Raw genomic sequence first — 20741 nt, forward strand, 5'->3', positions numbered from 1 at the left:
AAGTCTAACATAACTGCTTCTCCCCAAATTGAATTCTCCCTCTCCTGGCATAAAATCATAAGATTGTAGAGTTGGAAGGGACCCTGAGGATCATCTGTTGTTTTCACGTTTAACAGGAAATCTATATTCTTGCTTGATAGCTTTCCACTGACATGTTCTTCCAGTTCTCACATAGCATTCTCCGCATCCCCCCCCCCCCATATATCGGATTGTTTCCTTTTCGATTTCCCCAGCAATTTATTTTTAACATAAATTTCCAGTAATTTCATATTGTTGTGCCCTGTGGGCTTTGGAAAAACAAATGGCTATTTAGATAATGCATTCCCACCCCTGGCATTTTAGTAATGCCAGCTGTTCATCTGATGGGAGCGGCAGTAGCTATCTTAAAAGGTTCCCTGTATTTTGAAGAACCTCAATTCACATCTATGCACTCAGGATGTTAATGAATTTTAATTTTTTTAAATCTTTCCATAAATAAGTAGTAACAAAAACAGGCTTTAAGTAGGGAACATGTCACTCAAGCCTATGTTTTGTTGACATTCACTCATATCTAAATGCTGGAAATGGTTAGAGTTGATTGAAATATTAACCAGTTGGTCAATATTTCTGTGTGTGCGGGCGCACACGTTTATTTACTTGCTTAGTTTAAGGCATTTAAACAAAGCTCAGGGACCAGTCAAGTGATGGGACAGCATCTTAGCTTATGCCTAGCCATGTACCTTAGAACTGTGCTGTAAACTTCAGAACCATGTAACCTGCAACCTGATCATGTTTGGTCATTGTAGTGATGTTTAGAATAAAGCCTTTGGCAGTAATTGAGCTAAGAATCTGAATACTGTGTCCACAGGTGGGAGCTGGGGACATGGATGGAGTTACCTCCCTTGCTGGGGTCATTGTTGGTTGCTCTTTATAAAGGTGAGAGACCTCATTATGGGTCGAAGTATTCATTGTAGTGACATCTAGGCTACAGGGAAAGGCAGAAAAAGAACATCTTGCTGAAGGCAAGAGTTGCCAAGTTTAGGACTTTGAGTCAAAAGAAGTAATATGAGGCAACAGAAACAAGAATCTATCCTCAACATTGAATGCACTTTATTCACATGAACAATGTGCAACACACCGGGTACCTTTCTTTTTCTGGGAGTGTTTGTTGCTCCAACTGAATTTGGTTGCCATGAAGAAAATGACCAGTTATATTTGACTCTTTAGTTGAATATAGCAGGAGGAAATGCAGGCTAGCATGTCAGTGAATTATCCTGTGATTATTTTCAGTACAATGGATGCCACTGATGAAGATTCATTTGAGTCTGGTGTGTAAATGTATATATTGACTTAATGTGCTCGCATCAGTTCATTATTCTATTGCAGTATTGGTTCATTTCCTTGAGAACAAATACCAGCTGGAAACGTCGGCAGGCCACCAACTTGAAGACCCTTACAACTCTTAACTACTTCTGACATTTTGATTAGAAAAGTTAAAAAAAACCACTAAAATGAATCTGTGACAATTTCATTTCAGTTTTAACAGATGGATTTCAAATGAAATCACAAAAATTTGCTTGTGCTGAATTACTATGTACATGAGGACTCAGGTCTGCAGAAGTATATTAATTTATAAATTAAAAGAGAATTGTGTAGCCTAGCAAGGACTTACGATCAGTGACTTCAAGGGCCAAAAGAATGTTGAGGACAACTGAGTTGTTGGAGATTGAAGGCATCCACTGGAACAAAAGAAAATGAGGTCTGTTTTATTTGTGTCCTGGTACAGTTAAAACTCGTATTTGGCAGGGACATATCAGATACATGAAAAGAAAAAGGGTACCTCTCCCTTCCCCATGCCTTTCCCTAGTTACCTCACTAGACTAAGACTTAGGCTCAAGGTTCCCAGTTCGATCCCAGAATACTTGTTGCAGAGGGAATTTTCAAAGCTTTTTGGTAGAGGAATATTTCTCTTCCCCCCCCCCCCGCCACCCCCCTGAATCTGGAGATGCGCCAGATCTTTCCTTACACTGTGCAGTGTAATGCTTCGTGATGCATAGATGGCTGTGATACACCACAATCCAATCCCATTGATTGCAAATTATGATAGCAGAGATGTATGTTGTTTTTCCATCCCATGTTATGTAAACATGCCATTGGGACACCTTCTGTTTTCTATCTGCTTGAGAGTAATTTATTTTGAGGCTGATAAGGTAATCTTTATGGTTCTTGTTCATCTATTTGAGGCTTTACTGCTTCAAAGAGTGATGTAAACAAGCTGCTTCTGAACTCTGCATTTCCTACCTTACAGGTTAGCTGCCTTAGACACAGTTAATGCAAAACAACTGAAGCATCCATTTTGTTGGACTTGCAGCAGCTTCTGTGAGGAAATCTGTCTTTTCAGTGAGCATGCTCAGTTGACAGCCTGCCAAATTTGAGCTAAGCTTCATTTAATAAAGATTTAGTCTGTGGGGATGTGTCAGTACAAACTGCATTTGGAGAGCGGGAGAGATTATCCTTTTCTAAATCATTGTTCTGCAGAGAAGCTTTCAGCAAGTATACTGATAAAATGGAAAAGAACAACTTCCCTGCAGGAGTCTATGTACAACTCATGAGTGGTTCATACTTGAAATTAGGGTAGTGATGAAAGAATCGGGTACCTGTGACCCCTCCTTGGAGGTTGCTAAGATACCAGCATCTCAACTATGGGGAAAGCTCTCTTGGTCCAATTCTGACACCATTTTATGTAGGAAGTTGTTAAATAATAATAGCAATTAACAGTATTTTTGTTCCACCCTTCCTCCAGTGGGTTCAGGGCACGTGTGTATGATTCCTCCCTTTTACCTTTGCAGCAATCCTGTGGGGTAGATCACCAATCAAGCTTTGTGACCAAGTGGTGTTTTGAACCTGGGTCTCCCCACCTTGTTCAGTGCGCCAGCTCCTAGACTACCCAGGTTGCGGTTGCCTGCCCACATGCTACATTTCTCTTCAGTGTTTGACTGGGTTTGTGGAGAGGTCTGATATTTGTGAATGCCTATGTCAGGCATAGGCAAACCCCGGCCCTCCAGATGTTTAGGACTACGGTTCCCATCATCCCTGACCACTGGTCCTGTTAGCTAGGGATGATGGGAATTGTAGTCCCAAACATCTGGAGGGCCGGAGTTTGCTTATGCCTGGCCTATGTGCATCTTACAAAGAATTACCATTCACTTTGGCAACATAAAATGCCCTTCACTGCCTTCAAAGGGTAAATGTGGCATGTAGAACTCTAAAAACATTTCACCGTCCCCTGGTCCTTTTAATACACCTCTGAGAATGACTGCAAAGGAGCAAGGAGCAGATGATGTCACCCTTTGGCATGATACAGCGGAAACTCCAGTAAGCTCCTAAGAGTGTATGTGCATGCAAACTTCTGTGGTAGGGATCATTTGAGGGTTGTTTCTTTTCTTTTGTGAAAGGAGGGAATTCTCTCATATCTTTCACAGTCCTGCAGCTCAATGCTGCTGTCTCAACCATGGTTAAGAGAGAACTTGAAGTAGCATGCTATTTTAGATGAGTTTGCTGCAAAATGATTATTGCAGACCACAGGTTCTATAATAAATGCCTTAGCACAACTTCAGCTTTTTAAAATATAACTTCGAGCAATGCTGCATTGAAATGAGAAACAGGAGCAACAGACAAAAGGTTTGATTTGAGAATTTATCATTTTTACTCCTCCTTGAGGCAGAACTGTAGTTAAGTATTGGGGTATATGCTTTGCATGCAGGGGGTTGCAGCTTTAGTCCCTGAGATCACCAGGTAAATGGACCACAAATGGGAGAATCCTCCCTCTTCTTGAGGACACTGGGGTGCTGCTCGTGGTCTGAGTGGGCCAGGGGTAGCCTGCATGTTGGACTTCAGATCCGATCCTCAGTACACCTTGGTCATAATAACTGGGGCTGATGGAAATTGGAATCCAACAGCATCCAGAGGGCACCAGCTTAGGTAAGGTTGTTCCAAACTAGTTGTATTCTGAAATCCTGGGACAACTCCTTTGCCACATGAGTGGCATCTAGTGTAGTAGACAACCTGTCATTCTGCAATCAGTGGTATTTGCTTAGCTGAAAGCTTTGGTGTTGCTCAGTTTCCCAGCAAGGATAAGCACAAATGTGTGTGCTTTCTTTTCGGCAGGCGTTTTTGTGGTATTTCAATTGTATAGTGGCAGTCAACCTGTTTTTAGGACTAACTTTTCATTTAATTGTAGTATTTTTAATGTCATTTCCAAGGCTAAGGGAGAGTTTTTATTGTTAAAAATTCATACTTTCTGTAATTTTATCAGGATTGCAAGAGGACAGGAAGGGCAAAAGAGACGTAACTGATTAAAAATAAAATCCCTTCTATTGCACATTTCTGGGACAGATTTGTCTGTGGAGTGAAGGTTACTAACATTACTGTGTTGGCACAAATCTCTTGGGCTCCATTCCAGGACTTGCAATTCAGTGTCATTTTACAGCCAGTAACCTCCAGATTTGTGTCCAAAAAGCAATTGGTTCAAGTGTGTGTGTGTGTGTGTGTGTGTGTGTGTGTGTGTTTAAATTGCAGAAAATGAATGAATTTGAATAAGTCATGCTAGAATGACATCTGAGTTCCTCATACTGAGTTGGTATAGATGTAATACCAAACTGTGGTTTGGTACTACCTGAAAAAGCCTTAAAGGAACCCCAATCTCATGCATTACCTCCTTCCCTGGCTTGCAGCCAATCATTGCTTGCCATTTCATCCAGCAAATGGTGATTCGCATTTCTCCTGCGCTGGAAATGAGATGCTGCAGTGTGGGGGTTAGGACTTTGCAGAAACTACTCCAGCATGGCCCGTTTTCTCAGTTGGCTCTGTTTTGCCCTCAGTGATGTCGCATAGCCAAAGCTATCCCATTCATGATGTGATGCAATTGATCAGCTTGTCTTAAATAATCCTTGTAGCAAATCTAGAAAGAAGGCATGGTAATTTAGAAGCAGGGGGAAATGAAAAAGAGAGAAAAGGGAGGTATTTTGGGTGGAGGGGAAGAACAGTATGGTGATTTAAAAGGGTTATGGGAAAGATCTCTAACTTCTTAAAAGCATCACTCTGGCATTGAGCTAATAAAGATAAGTCTGGGAGGGATAGGCTCCCCATGTAGCCCCCAGAGTAGCCCTTTATCTTCTACCATGATGGCACTCCTCTTACCATGCTTTTTCAGTGGTCTACATGCATGCAATCTGAGAAAAGCAAAGAAGTCTAACTTACATGCATTCTTCCCAGATTTGGAGGTTTAGAGACGCATTTGGCTGCGCAGTGAATTCTGTGGCCACAGTGTATGCTACCAGTGTACTTAACCATCAGCCTAAATTATGACTTTGTGCAATAAACTGTATGAAGAAAAATGTTTTCTCACAGGCTTAGCTTTCAGTTTAAAATTGCACATTAATGAAGGACTTTACAAAAGCCTCATCTATTCATACTGAGGAGGAGTGGGTTTAAGATAAGGTTACCAGGCATCCCCATTTCCCACGGACAGTCCCCAGATTTACATATCAGTCCCCATACAAAATCCATTGAAGTTGAAAAGTGTCCCCGGATTCCTTGAAAAAAATCTGGTAACCTTAGTTTAAGAGCCCCTTTCATGTGACAGGAGCCTTAGCTCATGTGGTAGCCAATGTTTGTGGCCTTCAGCCCTCCATACTTCAAAAATATGCCCCCAGTGCTAATCAGTGATGCAACGAAATAAGCTGTAAATGTGAAGTAGCCCTCACTTAAAATACAGTCCAGGTAAACTCCCCCTGTGACTCAATCTGGATTTTAAAAGGGAATTCCTTATTTGCTGGCCTCTCAAGATTTTGTGAGCAATAGTACTTGTGGAGATCACAGCAATTGGGCCACAGAGGTGATTTTGTATATTCCTGTAGTAGATAGGTAGCCGTGTTGGTCTGCCATAGTCAAAATAAAAAAAATTCCTTCCAGTAGCAGTGTATCTGAAGAAGTGTGCATGCACACGAAAGCTCATACCAAGAACTAACTTAGTTGGTCTTTAAGGTGCTACTGGAAGGAATTTTTTTTATTTTGTATATTCCTGCTATCGAAATGCCTCTCGGTTAACTGTTTTTTCTCTCTCTTCCTCAGGCCCTCTTGCTGCTGGGTGGTGTTGCTCTGTCCTGCCTTGCTCTGGATCTCCTCTTCCTCCTTTTCTATTCCTTCTGGTTATGTTGTCGCCATCGGAAAACTGAAGAACAGCTGAATGCAGATTGCTGCTGTACAGCTTGGTGTGTCATCATTGCAACTCTGGTCTGCAGGTAAGTCCTCCCCCTCCTCCAGACTAACAGAAGGGCAAACAGAACTAATCTGACAAAGGCAGAGATAAACTTGCCTTCTCATTCTGCCACTGCTGCCACATTTACCCAGCCAGCTACCCAAAGTTGTAGCTTTTCAAACATAGCCTTCACCAGTCTATGATACAAGATAATATTCTCTTCCCTAGCAGGCTCCATAGTAAGTCTCTTCCTGATCCAGGCTCATGGGGCTGCTTAAGTCAGTGTAGATCTGTGGTGAAACTGTTGGCTTAGCATTGTGTCTGTTAGATCATAAACCTCTGGGCAAGGCCTACCTTATCTTTGTATATTGCTTAGAAAGCCACATCATCAGAGTATGTAAAATGAAACTGATCCTACAACGCATCCCCCAGAAAATCAGGAATCCACCAGGATCCATCAGTGGGGGCAGGCCAGCTGAATGGGCCCATCTTTGCAGGAGGAAATTGTTTCCACCAAGTGCTAACTTGATTATCAGTTATCTGCATGCACAGAGCATACTAAAAACTGCAAGAGTGATTGTAATGCTTTCCTCTGAGAGTAGCATGTGGAGGTAATCCCCCATTCAAGGTCATATTGTCCTTAGAATAGAAACAAACATGTAGTTCTGCAGTGTCAAGCTGGCATTCTATCTTTGTTGTTTTTCTAACCTTCAGGAATATCTGAAATATCCTTCAAATGTCTTATCCTTATTGTCTTCTCCCGACTTGATTTTTGTGGAAAACTTTTGTTGTTTACTAGTTTTGTGCTAAGCACAGCTAGTAAGCTACTCTTTTACCCCCATTTTAAAAAATGGAATTCACACAATTTAAAAAAAAACCCCTGGATTCCTTGGAGAGTTTATTTGCTTGGGTTTGAATGGCAAAAGCTGGAAGTGCAAGCAAACAAGTTTGTTCACCACCTGAGATTTAGAACAGGGCAGACAGTAGAGGGAATGGGGCTCCTCACCTCTCTGCTCTTGAGTGGGGATGATGATCGGTACAAATTGGTTATTCTGGTAGCATTAGTAATAATGAGCTTATTTGCCCACAGACAGGTATGTTTCATGGAGCATTTTTCTAAAGTGAACAGGGCAGAAGTTCTGCTCTTTCTGCATCAAAGCTTGAGATAGATTAGCTTTCAAACTATATTGCAGCACACAGGGGTGACCTCTGTCCATCCACAGAGCTATTTTGATGCCTCTCTGCATTTTAAATTGCATTTATCAAAAGACTGATCAGCAGTTTACAAAGGGAAAACTTCAGCCAATGGTCCTTGTAGCTGTTTCTGATCTCTTGGCACCTTGAGCAATTAGAAAAATTCACTGCCAGTCTTTTAAACGGTGGTATTTCTAGCCCTTTTACCGGACCTTTCTTGGCAACCAACCCATTGCTGTGTGACCAACAGATCTGCAGCACCTTGGTGCATGAGAGAGTCAGGGTCTCTGGAGAGGGCAAAACATTTCAGCTTTGAATAGCACAATTAACTTTTGCCTTTACTCTTGCCCATTCTGAATGTTATTTTGGGTTATCCTCTACTCCCTTTCCTCAATCTACCATCAAGCATTGCATTTGCAGACTTTTAATCCCGCATATGACAAACCTAGAAAGCATCTTAAAAAGCAGAGACATCACCTTGCCAACAAAGGTCCGTATAGTTAAAGCTATGGTTTTCCCAGTAGTGATGTATGGAAGTGAGAGCTGGACCATAAAGAAGGCTGATCGCCGAAGAATTGATGCTATTGAATTATGGTGCTAGAGGAGACTCTTGAGAGTCCCATGGACTGCAAGAAGATCAAACCTATCCATACTTAAGGAAATCAGCCCTGAGTGCTCACTGGAAGGACAGATTGTGAAGCTGAGGGTCCAATACTTTGGCCATCTCATGAGAAGAGAAGACTCCCTGGAAAAGACCCCTGATGTTGGGAAAGATGGAGGGCACAAGGAGAAAGGGACGACAGAGGATGAGATGGTTGGACAGTGTTCTCGAAGCTACCAGCATGAGTTTGACCAAACTGCGGGAGGCAGTGGAAGACAGGAGTGCCTGGCGTGCTCTGGTCCAGGGGGTCACAAAGAGTCAGACACGACTAAACAACAACAACAATCCCGCATATGTTGAAGAGAAAGTGGTTATAGCAAATTTTATTTAAGCACTTTGATTTGAGGATTCTTGTTTTTGGTCTCTTAGGAGAGTGTTCCTAACCATGGCTCTAATCTAGGGTTTCTCATAGGTAGCCATCAGAGACTTGGGGTGCAGCCACCAAGGCACTCTGTTGTCTTTTGTGGGATGTGTCTGGGCTGCAGGTGTTCTTGCAGCTGCCATGCATAGGCAGGATTAGAACTAATGAGTAGAAATGGCAGTGAAGCAGATTTCAGCTAAACATTTGGATAGACATCCTAGTGGTAAGAACTGTTTGACTGTGGAACAGGACTGCCTCAGGAGCTGGTGTCTCCTTTGCTGGAGGTATTAAAGAAGAGCCTGGGTGGACTCAGGAATGCTGCAGATGTCTTGCTTGGTAGATCAAGAATTGAGGAGGGAATTCCAGGGCACCTTCCAATTCTGATTCCAATCCTCCAAAAACACATTTGTTACTTTTAATGTACCTATGGACACTGTAGATTTTCTGAGGTGTGCTTTGTTTGTGATCTTTGGAAATAGTGGAAAGTATTGGAAGAATTATTATTATTATTATCATCATCATCATTATATATTGTGAACCTTCCTGAGATCTTCAGATGAAGGGTGTTATATGAATGAATGAATGAATGAATGAATGAGTAAATAAATAATAAAACACCAGAGAAACAAGAGCAGAAAGTTAGGGTTCCCAACAACAGAAAGTTTGTTGAGCTTTTTGTAGTTTTGGCCAAAGTTGTTAAGCTTTTTTGCCAAAATAGGACATTTTTGAGCTATTTCTGAGGAGAATCAGCAAAATCAACAATGCCAGCATGGGCTGCCATACCTCCGAATATTTAGCCGATTTCCATACGAACACTGCTTGCAGCTGCAGGATTCTGGATATGTCCAGGAAATTCCAGACAGATTGGTTCTGATCATTGGGAAATGTCTTGAGCAACTGCATTTAGCAGAAATAACATGCAAACAGATGTTGAAATATGGCTTTTACAGCTCTACCAGAAATAGCATTTTCTCCCAATGTTGAAGAATAAGGTGGTAATTAGATGGGAATATTAACTTGTCCCCAGGAGTAACAAAAGTTCTTTTTTTTAAGGATTCAGCTTGTAAAGTCCCTTTAATTAAAGATGTCTTGCTGCCACTGCAATATTAACTTGTAAAGATGAGACGCTATGTATATATTAATTGCTGGGCCCTTATTTTGAAGCCTCACTTTAGTGCTAAATAAGGGGAACAGGTCATTTGAGTGGCCACACACAGCATCTCCTGTATGCATACAACTTTCCTTCTGTGTTTTTGATATCCACTCCCTTATTCAGAAACCCCCCCACCAGATTTCAGTGATTCTTAAGGAACTTTGTTAATCATATCCAGCCATACTCAGCCTAACTCCCCACCCCCGCCCCCACCCCTGATAGCTACTAGGTCCTGCTCAGAACAAAGTTCTTAAACACAAAATTATAGTTAACAGAATACAACCATGTTCTCTTTTGCTCTTCTTTTATCCAACAGGCAATTTGTGCTCACTGGGCTGTATGTGACCTTCAGGAATTTTCATTTCTGAAAACCCCAGCTTTTATTCAGTAATGAGTACCAGTGAAAAGCCTGTCAAATTTAGTCAATGAAGGGTATGGGGGGCTTTTCCACAACCTCAATTGCCTCCACCAAATGGAAAATCTCTTCATCCCATGGTCATAATTGGGTTGAGGGGAGGGGCAGCTCTTGAAACCAAGCCTATATACAAGCCTATATACAATTTACTCCACCTTATACAACAGTAATTTAGTGATAAATGCAATGGAGAGTTTCCCATCCCCCATAGTGTTCCTTCCATTTATGTCTGAACCACAGCTGGCTGGTGTCAGGTGTGGTGATTTGGTTTTGCTCTCTCTTAAAACACTGGCAGTGGATAGGCTTTTTTCTTCTTCTCTAGGAGCAGATGGCAGCCACTCACATATTGGGAATGGGTAACCTTTTTCTGTTGGCGGGGGTGAACCATGTGCCTAACAGCCGCCTTTCCACCATGGCCCCCACCATGGTTCACTTTGTAGCAACCCTGACATGGTGACCGGGAGCGGCCGCCAAGACCACATAACACCAGTCTTGAAAAACCTACATTGGCTCCCAGTACGTTTCCGAGCACAATTCAAAGTGTTGGTGCTGACCTTTAAAGCCCTAAACGGCCTCGGTCCAGTATACCTGAAGAAGCATTTCCACCCCCATCGTTCTGCCCAGACCCTGAGGTCCAGCTCCGAGGGCCTTCTGGTGGTTCCCTCCCTGTGAGAAGTGAGGTTACAGGGAACCAGACAGAGGGCCTTCTCGGTAGTGGCACCTGCCCTGTGGAACGCCCTCCCACCAGGTGTCAAAGAGAAAAACAGCTACAGTGGTACCTCGGGTTACAGACGCTTCAGGTTACAGACGCTTCAGATTACAGACTCCGGTAACCCAGAGATAGTACCTCGGGTTAAGAACTTTGCTTCAGGATGAGAACAGAAATCGTGTGGTGGCGGTACAGTGGCAGTGGGAGGCCCCATTAGCTAAAGTGGTACCTCAGGTTAAGAACAGTTTCAGGTTAAGAACCACTGTGCCAGACTTTTAGAAGACATCTGAAGGCAGCCCTGTTTAGGGAAGTTTTTAATGTTTAATAGACTATTGTATTTTAATATTCTGTTTGAAGCCGCCCAAAGTGGCTGGGGAAACCCAGCCAGATGGGCAGGGTATAAATAATAAATTATTATTATCAATCAATCAATCAATCTTTATTATGGTCCAGAGACCCAACAAATCATTACAAATCAATACACAATTCATACATCCTACCTCCAGGTTAAACAAGCATTTTGTTTAGAATATAGGGCTTATTATTATTATTATTATTATTATTATTATTATTATTACCATAGGAACATGGGAGTCTGCCTTGTACTTAACCATTGGTCCATCTACCGCAGCAGCATTATATACAGTGACTATATCTTCCCTCTATCATGGTGTGTGGGACTATTGGCTGCTGCTGTTGGAAGTTACTGAACCTTTCCTTCTCTGCTTTCAGAGGAAACATGGTGGCTGCAGAAATACCTGAACCACACATGATAGCATAAAATTTGAGTGTTTCTTTTCAGTCCCAAGCTAACCTCACTGTTTGTAGCTGGACCTCAATAAGGGCTTAGAAATCACCATTAAATAACAATATTGGCATGACGATATAATGACTTTTGAAATATTGTTATTTTAAGTATTGCTTTCGGATACCGTTCTACAGAATGCAGTTCTACTATGTCTTTTAAACAAGCCACACCTCCAAACTCCCAGTTGATGCCACATCTTATTAAATGATCTCATCGGGTCCCTTGCCTTTTCACATGGCAAGACAGCTTTCCTCCCCCACGCGGCCCATTATTTTACCTCCAGCTGACCTCTGTCTAATTCATACAACAACTGTGTGGGTTAAACCCTTAAAAAAAGTTTTTTTAATGGATCAGTTACAATCAGTGGGGATTATCCGCTTTTTGCCTGACACAAAGATGAAAGCTTATCCCGTCACTAGATATGTGCCTTTGTTCGCTAGAGAAAGGTAAGTTAGGAGATTGTGATCTTACAGGGCCATCTGTACCTATTTCAGCCCTTGGACTTGTGTCACCTCAGGTGACAGATTTTTGCTTTTCTCCATCTGCTTGGGATGGCAACCTATAATAGTTACATTCTCATATTCTTAGACCTTCCACCGTCCTAAATACGCAGCCTAAGGACTGTTCCTGCTGTCTGCTGCTCATCCTTTAGGTGTTTTGATACACATTTCAGTATTGTTGAACACCACCTCAGGGCCCAACATGGGATGCAGTATAGAAATGTTTTAATTAATTGTGGGTAATTTCTCTGTCCTGAGTGAATTCAACTTGACAGCTTTCATTCCTATTTACAATATTTCTATGCCACATTGATATTTGAAATGGCCTATAGTTATTTATTTTTTTACAAAGAATAATTTGCAATTTATCAAATTAGGAAAATTAAAACAGCAGTGAATCACTTGAAAATCCAAAATTATAGCCTTATCATCTGATGCCTAAATGAAAGCAACACAGGCAAACATTTGTGGAAGGTATTCCAGAAATGTTGCACTGTTGCGGGAAAAACCCTGTTGCTACTCACATGACCTCAGAAGATGGAAACCCCAAAGTGACATCAAAGGATGGTTTGGGTTGAGGGCTGGTTCTTGTGAGAGAAGATGGTTCTTCATATTGAATTGAATTGAAGATGGTTCTTCATATGCACTGGCTTCAGGACATATTTCCAGCAGTGTGGAAGGCAGAACCAGAAGAGGAGCAGAATGGCTGCAACTGCATCTCTGGGAGCCTGCAGTCTTGTGTGTTTGTGCATTCATATTAAGCCATGAGTTTGGCCTGAAGGAGAGTCTCCATCCCCATCGTTCGGCCCGGACACTGAGGTCCAGCGCCGAGGGCCTTCTGGCAGTTCCCTCACTGTGAGAAGCAGTGAGAAGGAACCAGACAGAGGGCCTTCTTAGTAGTGGCTCCGGCCCTGTGGAATGCCCTCCCATCAGATGTCAAAGGAATAAACAACTATCTGACGTTTAGAAGACATCTGAAGGCAGCCCTGTTTAGGGAAGTTTTTTAATGACTGATGTTTTAATGTATTTTTAATCTCTTGTTGGAAGCCGCCGAGAGTGGCTGGGGAAACCCAGCCAGTTGGGCGGGGTATAAGTAATAAATTATTATTAGTGGTAGTAGTAGTAGTAGTCGTAGTAGTAGTAGTAGTAGTAGTAGTGGTGTGTGCAAACTGAACCAGATTTCCATAGCTGCTCTGTTTGTAGCAACACCGTCTGCATTATGGGAAACACCAGGGGTATTCTGGATACAAAGAAGCATATCCATTCATTTTGCTAACTTCTGAGGTACAGATCTGCCACTGTAATATTCTGGATGGTACATTGTATAGATTTAGGAAGATAACTTCCCCTATTGGTCATCGTTCAGTGTTGAGCATGAAAAGCAAATGTGATGCTGCTGATGGTTTTCTTTTGGAATGGGCAGTTTCTTGTCTCATTTTAAACTGAAAGATTTCTGGTATCCTGTGTTAGGTAGGTGGTTTCTTCTACTAATTGGGTGGATAGAATGTGTAACCTGCCAAAAATTCAAGGTAGAAAGCCTGGAAGCCTTGATTTGAAATCTAGAAAGCCCACACCTCCTGCATTGTTCTCTTAAAGCAGTGGTTTCTGAGCTGTCATCTGGAGTTATTTGGTTTATCGGGACTTCCTCAATGACATCAGCAATGGTGGGCAACATTCCCTGAAAGGAAGCCTGGCCACAGTTTCCTGTCTTTCCCTGAAATGTGAGTCAGTCCATACAGACTCAATAGGCTTCTCCAGCCAGATGTGTGGGGTATAAATAATAAATTATTATTAAAATTATTATTACTACTACTCCCCATCCCACATGAACTATCTGCACCCTTGGAGATGCCTCAGAGTCAACTGCAATGTGCTGGAACACTTGAGCAGGTGGAACAGTAAAATGTTCCCTGTCCTAAAACTAATGCTCAGTAGTGAGTGGGCCATCAGCTTTGTATATTACACTTCTAGCTAGAATCCAGAGCTAAAGCAAGCAAACAAACAAGAAGTGTTTTCCCCCTTATTCTTTCTTTTGGGGATTATAATTATCCAGTTGCAACCTTTCTTACAGCCCAGAGTATACTGTTCTCTTCCTGTGGAGAACTTCAGAATATGAGGAATAAGTTTGCAGCTGCCTGCATAGATTGAAATGTTCAAACTCTTTCCTATTTTGTCTCCCCACAGCGCTGGCATAGCTGTTGGCTTCTATGGAAATGGGGAGACCAGTGATGGCATTCATCGGCTAACATCTTCACTGCGGCACGCCAATCTCACTGTTGCAGGGGTCCAAGACCGGGTAAGTGGAAGAAGGCTCCCCCCAAAGACAGAGAGGGAGAGAGCTGTTGTTGAAACCTTGTCCTCAGGTGAGAACCCACCTGTGTGTCTGCCTCTCCGTTCTTATCTGCTTCCCAACAGGTCCTTGACAGCTTCCATTAGCAGAAGGAAATGCAGTTCTATTTCCTTTCATTCCTTGTTCTAAAAATATCCAAGCAAGTCAAACCTGTTAAATAAAGTAATGTTCCATCACGATTATGCTTGGTTCAAGCTGCTGCATGTTAATGCTTTCCCCAACCTTCCTGAGCAGCGACAATACACAAAAAAACAGCAAAACCACAATGTTAATTTACACCTGTACTGCTTGATAATGAGACTATAAAGAACTGCCTCTTAGGGAGCCATACCAATAATCCAGTTAGCCCAATACTCTAGCAGCAACAATCCTGCGCCTTTTCCAATCTTAGTTATCTGAGATTCCTTACATGAAGATGCTTAGGTTAAACCCTTAAAAACAGGGCTAGCCTTCTTTTTTGCAGGGTAAGTTGCAGATTGTTAAGTGGGAAGGATTCCTGTTTCAGAAAGTTTAGAAGTGGAGATATTGCAAATAGCACCTCTAGCACCTGTTTTTATTGTAAAGCAGGAATTTGTCCTCATGGCACAAATAATCTCAAATAATTTCTCAGTGCAACATGTGAGGCAGTCACACAGAAGTGAAACCACATGGCCTGCTTTGTCTTCAAGTGAGCAATAGTCTATTATGGTGTGATGGAGTTGAGGAAGGTTTGGTTTTGTAAACCCAGGTTGCGTCCACTGAATGAAAGCCTTGCTCAGATCCACTTGTGTATAAATTACTTATGAAATCTGACCACACTTGGAATTGTGGATGTGCTTTCTGAGCTGATTTGCAGACTCTGTTTTAGCACAACAGCGATCTGTGGTGGTAGAGTCAGCTCCAGTATATCTGAAGGAGCGTCTCCACCCCCATCGTTCGGCCCGGACACTGAGGTCCAGCTCCGAGGGCCTTCTGGCGGTTTCCTCACTGCGAGAGGCCAAGTTACAGGGAGCCAGGCAGAGGGCCTTCTTGGTAGTGGCGCCCGCCCTGTGGAACGCCCTCCCATCAGATGTCAAAGCGATAAACAACTACCTGACATTCAGAAGACATCTCAGGGAAGTTTTTAATATGTGACATTTTAGTGTATTTTTCATCTTTGTTGGAAGCTGCCCAGAGTGGCTGGGGAAACCCAGCCAGATGGGCGGGGTACAAATAATAAATTATTATTATTATTATTATGAAATCTGACCACACTTGGAATTGTGGATGTGCTTTCTGAGCTGATTTGCAGACTCTGTTTTAGCACAACAGTGATCTGTGGTGGTAGAGTCAGCTCTAGCAGTGCCACCTCTGTGTACCGGGAAATACGCTTTGCTGCAGCAAGCCCACAAAGAAAAGGGAATGTTCTCTCTTTTCATTGGAGCAGCCCTCAACCACCGAGCAATAAAGTACCCTCCCTGTAAAAGAGGCAGGATGAATTTGCCAACATTTTGTTTGAGAAGATAGTGGTAGCAGGTTGTCCTTGCCACACAGCAGCAAAGTCTGGATGCCTGGTGAAATTCTATTAGACAGAGCACCTCTTCCTGCCTCTCCTGTCCTGAAGAGATTATTAGTATGTATTTCTGCATGCATTGTCAGATTTGTGTGAGAGTGTTAATGGGACAAATCTATAAGCTGCATTGCTGGTTTTTGGATATGATTGATAAGCTGCTTTAGAGCATCTCACTTGAAGCTGACCAACTTGCTAGCCCTTTACTTTTATGTGTGTGTCTGTGCTGATGTGGAGAACTCATTCCTGTCTTTCTTTATCCACAGGTGCAAAATATTGCAGTTGCTCTGAACAAAACAGCAGAGCCCAACTTGGGGTTCCTGGAGGTAATGTTTGCTAAACAGACAGATTATCTGCACGTGGTTCAAAAGCTCCAAGGACTCTTGGATGAACTTGTGAGGCAGACAACAGAGATTCCTTTCTGGAAGAATGATGACATCTCTCTAGAATTGCTGGCAGGTCGTATTGATCTGTATGACTGGTACAGGTAAGCAGGCTGTGTACTCTTACATGTGTGTTCTTTATGCTGTTTTGGTGCTTGTTCAAGCTGAGTGTTCAAGCTTCGGCTTCCTATGCTATTTTTCTGTAGTTAGAAGTGCTAGTATCCCCACTCTTTTAAATTGAAAGGTTTTTGAGCATTTACCAGTAATCTTAGCCCAATTCTGAATTGCCTCGATATTGATGTGATGATAATGATGCAATGGCATGTAGCTCCAAGCCAAAGCAAATGAGCTTTGTAGCATTCATTTCTCAATCTCTGTAGTGGGTGTGGGAATCAGAATATTGCACTGCTTGTCCAAGACTTGCTTGTCACTTTTGCGCATTTTAATTGTCTCCTGTGTTGTTTTTTAATCTGTGTTTTGGTTTTGCTACAGGTGGCTGGGATACCTGGGCTTACTCATGTTCCATGTCCTAATCTGTCTGCTGGTGCTATTTGGACTAATTAGAAACTCAAAGGCCATTCTTGTGGGGTAGGTTGATGTGGAAACAGCATGTGAAGGTATTAAAATGAGCTTGTTTTAATCTTCAGTTCTGTGCCCTTCAAGTCTTCCATACACTATTAAGTAGTGTTTACTCAGTGAGCGATGCTTGCTGCATTCAAAAAGGTCATTTGGAGGTTTTTTCTGACAGGGCCATGGCTTTTTCTGGGAGGCATTAACAAGAAAGTGCATTCATGTAACAGTTACACAGTTGCACTGTGCTTGTGTCCATCTTTGAACTTGGAAAGATGAGAAAATGTTCTTCAAAGTGAATGTAATTTTAATGGTCTCTGGTGTACTCTCCATGGATAAGAAAGGTGAATGCAGTACTGCGTCTCTGGTTGAAGATATTCCTCGTGGTGCAGAATTAGACCCATGCATGTATGGGTTGGAAATGCCACATCTTAAAAACTGCCAAGTCCCTATGGTGTGCTTTGATCTTACCAGTGGGGATGTGCTTATTGTAATAGACCTTTTAATATGGTTAAGATGATGAGGCCCCTTCACGTGCACTGTACACCTGCATATTGGTCATTTGCAGTGTCATTTGCATATGCACTCAGAAGTTGAACTTGTGTATTTAATTTAGAGATGGATCTCACATTACAGAGGCTTTAAATCCAGGCATTTTGGGGGCCGGACAGGGAATGCTTACCATGAAGAATGTGTTTCTGGGAAACAAAAGGGTAAAACTGATAAAGGAAGGCATTGAGCTGCTTAAACAAAATGCAAAACAGCAGCTACCATTCTGTGGTTCAGGAGAAACTTACTTATCCACACAGTTGATTAATGGAGTCAGAAGGATTTCATATCTGTAGCTTCCTTATTGCTTGTGAAAGTGTATTGCACAAAAAAGATCAAGCTGTGTAAATTAAATACCTTGTTTTGACAAGTTGAAATCATACAATAACACGTGATGGTTTTCATTATGACTTGGGAAGTCACAAGATGTGGCTAGAGCTTGACATTTTCAAGGATTTGCATACCTCTTTTACACAGTTGGTGTTTTGGTGGTACTGCAGAATTCTGTTGATCTAAATACAGAATTTTCCTGTGATCTGGGAGTATGTGCTCATGAAATCAGTGGGTCAAGACTTCAGAGTAACTATACATAGGATCAGGCTGCAAATACATATGGCAGTTCAAAGTCATAATTTGTGTGTGCAAGAGGCAGGGATTTTGAAACTGCTGAGAAATTGAGCAGAAGGAGCATCCACTCCCCCTGTCCTCCTCTCTACAAAGGTCATCCATCAGGGTGACAATTGAGCCCCAAACTCAGGCCTGTCCCCAAACTGGCATGGATGCAGTGTCATCCAGGAATATCTGCAGCTGTTCAGCAGTCCCCTACAAGAGTTGACTCCTGTATCCGTGGTGCAGCAGCCTCTGGAGGCAGAGCAAAGGCAGTAACTACTGCTTGTTTCTTCATTTAAAAGCATTTTTAAGTAGTGTACACTATGTAAAATATAAAAACAACATCCATTAAAACAAAGATACAGTCTTAATCATGCAATATAAAACATAAAAGCAAATGAAAGCAAATGGGGGGAAAAGAATAAGCTGTTTTAGTGATTCGTCATTTTTGTATTGTGTTTTACTGTTTTGTAATGATGCAACATGCTTTGGGACCACTGGTGAAGAAAGTGTAGTAAATGCATCTAATAAATAAATATCCACAGTTAGTCCATTCAGTCATCATCACATCAGACCATAGCTCATACAAACTATGACTTTAAACCCACTTCAAACCATGGTTTGCAGGCTGTTTGCAAACCATGGCTTATCAATTCAGATATCACAGTCATGACTCAGTGGGATGACAAAACCAAGTCATCATTATCTTGATTAATTGTCCCATCTCTTTAATTCTGTTGTGTGTGTTTTTCTATTTGTGCAGTGGGTTTTGTGATGCTTGAGTGTAGTTTTCCAAAGTAGCTGGCTATGCATAAAGGAGTGCCTACATTTTAATAACAGGAGTTTCTTATTGTCATGTATACACAATAATGAAAACCTGTGTTTTAGTGTTCAAAAGACTGTTACTAACATAGTATCTTCTGGTGTGTTTTACTGGCAATATTCAAGAATTCCAGAGACCTGGACTTAACAATTAGACGCCGGTTCTAAGGATTTCCAGCAATGATAAGGGCTGAGATCCAAATAACTAATGTAAGAGTGTCAGAGGATGTGTGTATAGCTCTCTCTTTCCCTTTTGGACTGTCCCCCCTCAATGCAGTGTTTGTTTGTTTGCACAGCAAAGCTCTCTGGCCAGTTTAGAAATAAACTGCAATCAAAGCTATTTTTTAAATGTCCTCTAGTTTCAGGGGTTTTTTTGCCAGTGAGAATGGAATAGAAACACAAATCTACTGCTATCCTGAGCATACAGAATTGGCTTATGCTACTCAGATCCTGCTTATGCTACTTTTAAGAATGATTGTTATTGTTATTTTATTTTATTATTATTTATTATATTGTTTATATGCTGCCCATCTAACTGGGTTTCCTTAGCCACTCTGGGCAGCATCTAACAAAATATTAAAACACAAAAAAATATGGAACCTGTTAGCTTTCTAGAAAAAAATCTCTTCAGTCTGCAATATGTCTGTTCTGTTGCCTATCACCCTTGTAGCATTTGCAACTCAAAATGGCGGGATGGTCATGGATCTGGGCTGCTTTACCAAGAGACAGAGTGCCTGCTTGATCACACAACCTGATTTTATTACATTGTTAGTTGAGATTCTTAAGGCAAAAAAGCAGGATATAAATAGTCGCATAACAGAAAACATTTTTTCCTGCCCTACAGAATTACAAAAGATACGTATTTTTAAAAATTGCCAACAGTTTCACTTGCAAAGAAGAGAAAAAATGTGTGAGAAGTTGAGAAGTCTCTCACACTTCGGTGTTTTCTCTACTGTTGTGCTTGGTGTTTAATGGTCAGGCCGATGGCTTCTTATGGGTACTCTTAAAAGTCAGGGGTGTGAAATACAGCTCCAGGCCAGTAGCTGGACCGCACAGTGTTCCTTGCACAACAATATGTATGTTTGCTGTTCGCACCTTTAGACTGCAGTCCCAGACCCTTTGGGCAGTGTCTCCTCACAGCCAATCTTCAGGAGAAGAGAACCTAAAACTATTTGTCCTGCTCATTCAATCCTCAAATCCCCGTCAAAGTTGTGAGCCAGCAGAATTTGGTCTTGTGCCTTTCAGGTGTAGAAGGAAAGAAGAAAATTCACCGATTCCAAATATGAAGGGCATAGGGCAAAAAATGAACTGCAAAGTAACTGTTCTGTTCATAAGTGGCCTGCTTTGAGGTTTCCTGTAAATAATTATTTATATAGCGCTGTTATTCCACAACAAAGAGGTCAGGGTGCTTATCGAAGCAGCTACTCCTTCAGATTTCCAGTTATGGAAACGTAAATTGTTTGGCAACATTTCCTCCTCCTTACTGCTTTGAACTCTAAATTAGAAGCTACGCTTCAGATTAAGGTATTAGAATGGAGCCAAGGTGTCTGCCAAACTGAGCCTGTTTCTCTTTCTCCTGCAGAGTGTGTCTTCTAGGGGTGCTTGCCCTCATTGTGAGCTGGGGGTCCCTGGGTCTGGAGTTAGCTGTTGCTGTGGTAAGTGGCTATGATACAAAGCTCACACACCTTGCACTGCTGTTTGCTTACAGGTGAACCATTCTCTCCATTGACACATTATTTACTGCTAAATAAAAAAAGAACCCTAGGGTGCAGTCCACCTGTACCACAGGAGCAGCACCCATGTGTATTATTATTATTTTTATCACTACTACTACTACAGTGCAAAATCACAATATTAAAATTGGATAGAACAATTAACAATCAAAAAAATT

At 41.8% G+C, this 20741-nt stretch overlaps 2 protein-coding genes across 4 annotated transcripts in view; both read left to right on the forward strand.

Moving 5' to 3' along the window:
* The window catches only part of CARD11 (caspase recruitment domain family member 11), a 335243-nt gene that overhangs the window by 306549 nt on the left and 7953 nt on the right, over positions 1–20741 (forward strand). Inside the window, exon 25 of one of the 2 annotated variants that reach the window (XR_014518979.1) lies at positions 10839–11263. The exons of the other annotated variant lie outside the window; for it this stretch is intronic. The gene's annotated coding sequence lies outside the window, so the exon portion shown is untranslated. Of the gene's footprint in view, positions 1–10838; positions 11264–20741 lie in introns of those variants that run through there. 2 annotated transcript variants of the gene reach the window in all.
* TTYH3 (tweety family member 3) overlaps positions 1–20741 on the forward strand; it is a 76152-nt gene that overhangs the window by 27748 nt on the left and 27663 nt on the right. For both annotated transcript variants that reach the window (XM_083474754.1, XM_083474755.1), the window contains exons 2-6: positions 6112–6281; positions 14224–14335; positions 16184–16404; positions 16793–16888; positions 20433–20505. In XM_083474754.1, coding sequence (XP_083330880.1) covers positions 6112–6281; positions 14224–14335; positions 16184–16404; positions 16793–16888; positions 20433–20505 — 672 coding nt within the window. The remainder of the gene's footprint in view (positions 1–6111; positions 6282–14223; positions 14336–16183; positions 16405–16792; positions 16889–20432; positions 20506–20741) is intronic.

This window comes from Podarcis liolepis, assembly GCF_965112155.1.
Source record: "Podarcis liolepis genome assembly, chromosome: 14".
In the NCBI taxonomy this organism is placed as follows: domain Eukaryota; kingdom Metazoa; phylum Chordata; class Lepidosauria; order Squamata; family Lacertidae; genus Podarcis; species Podarcis liolepis.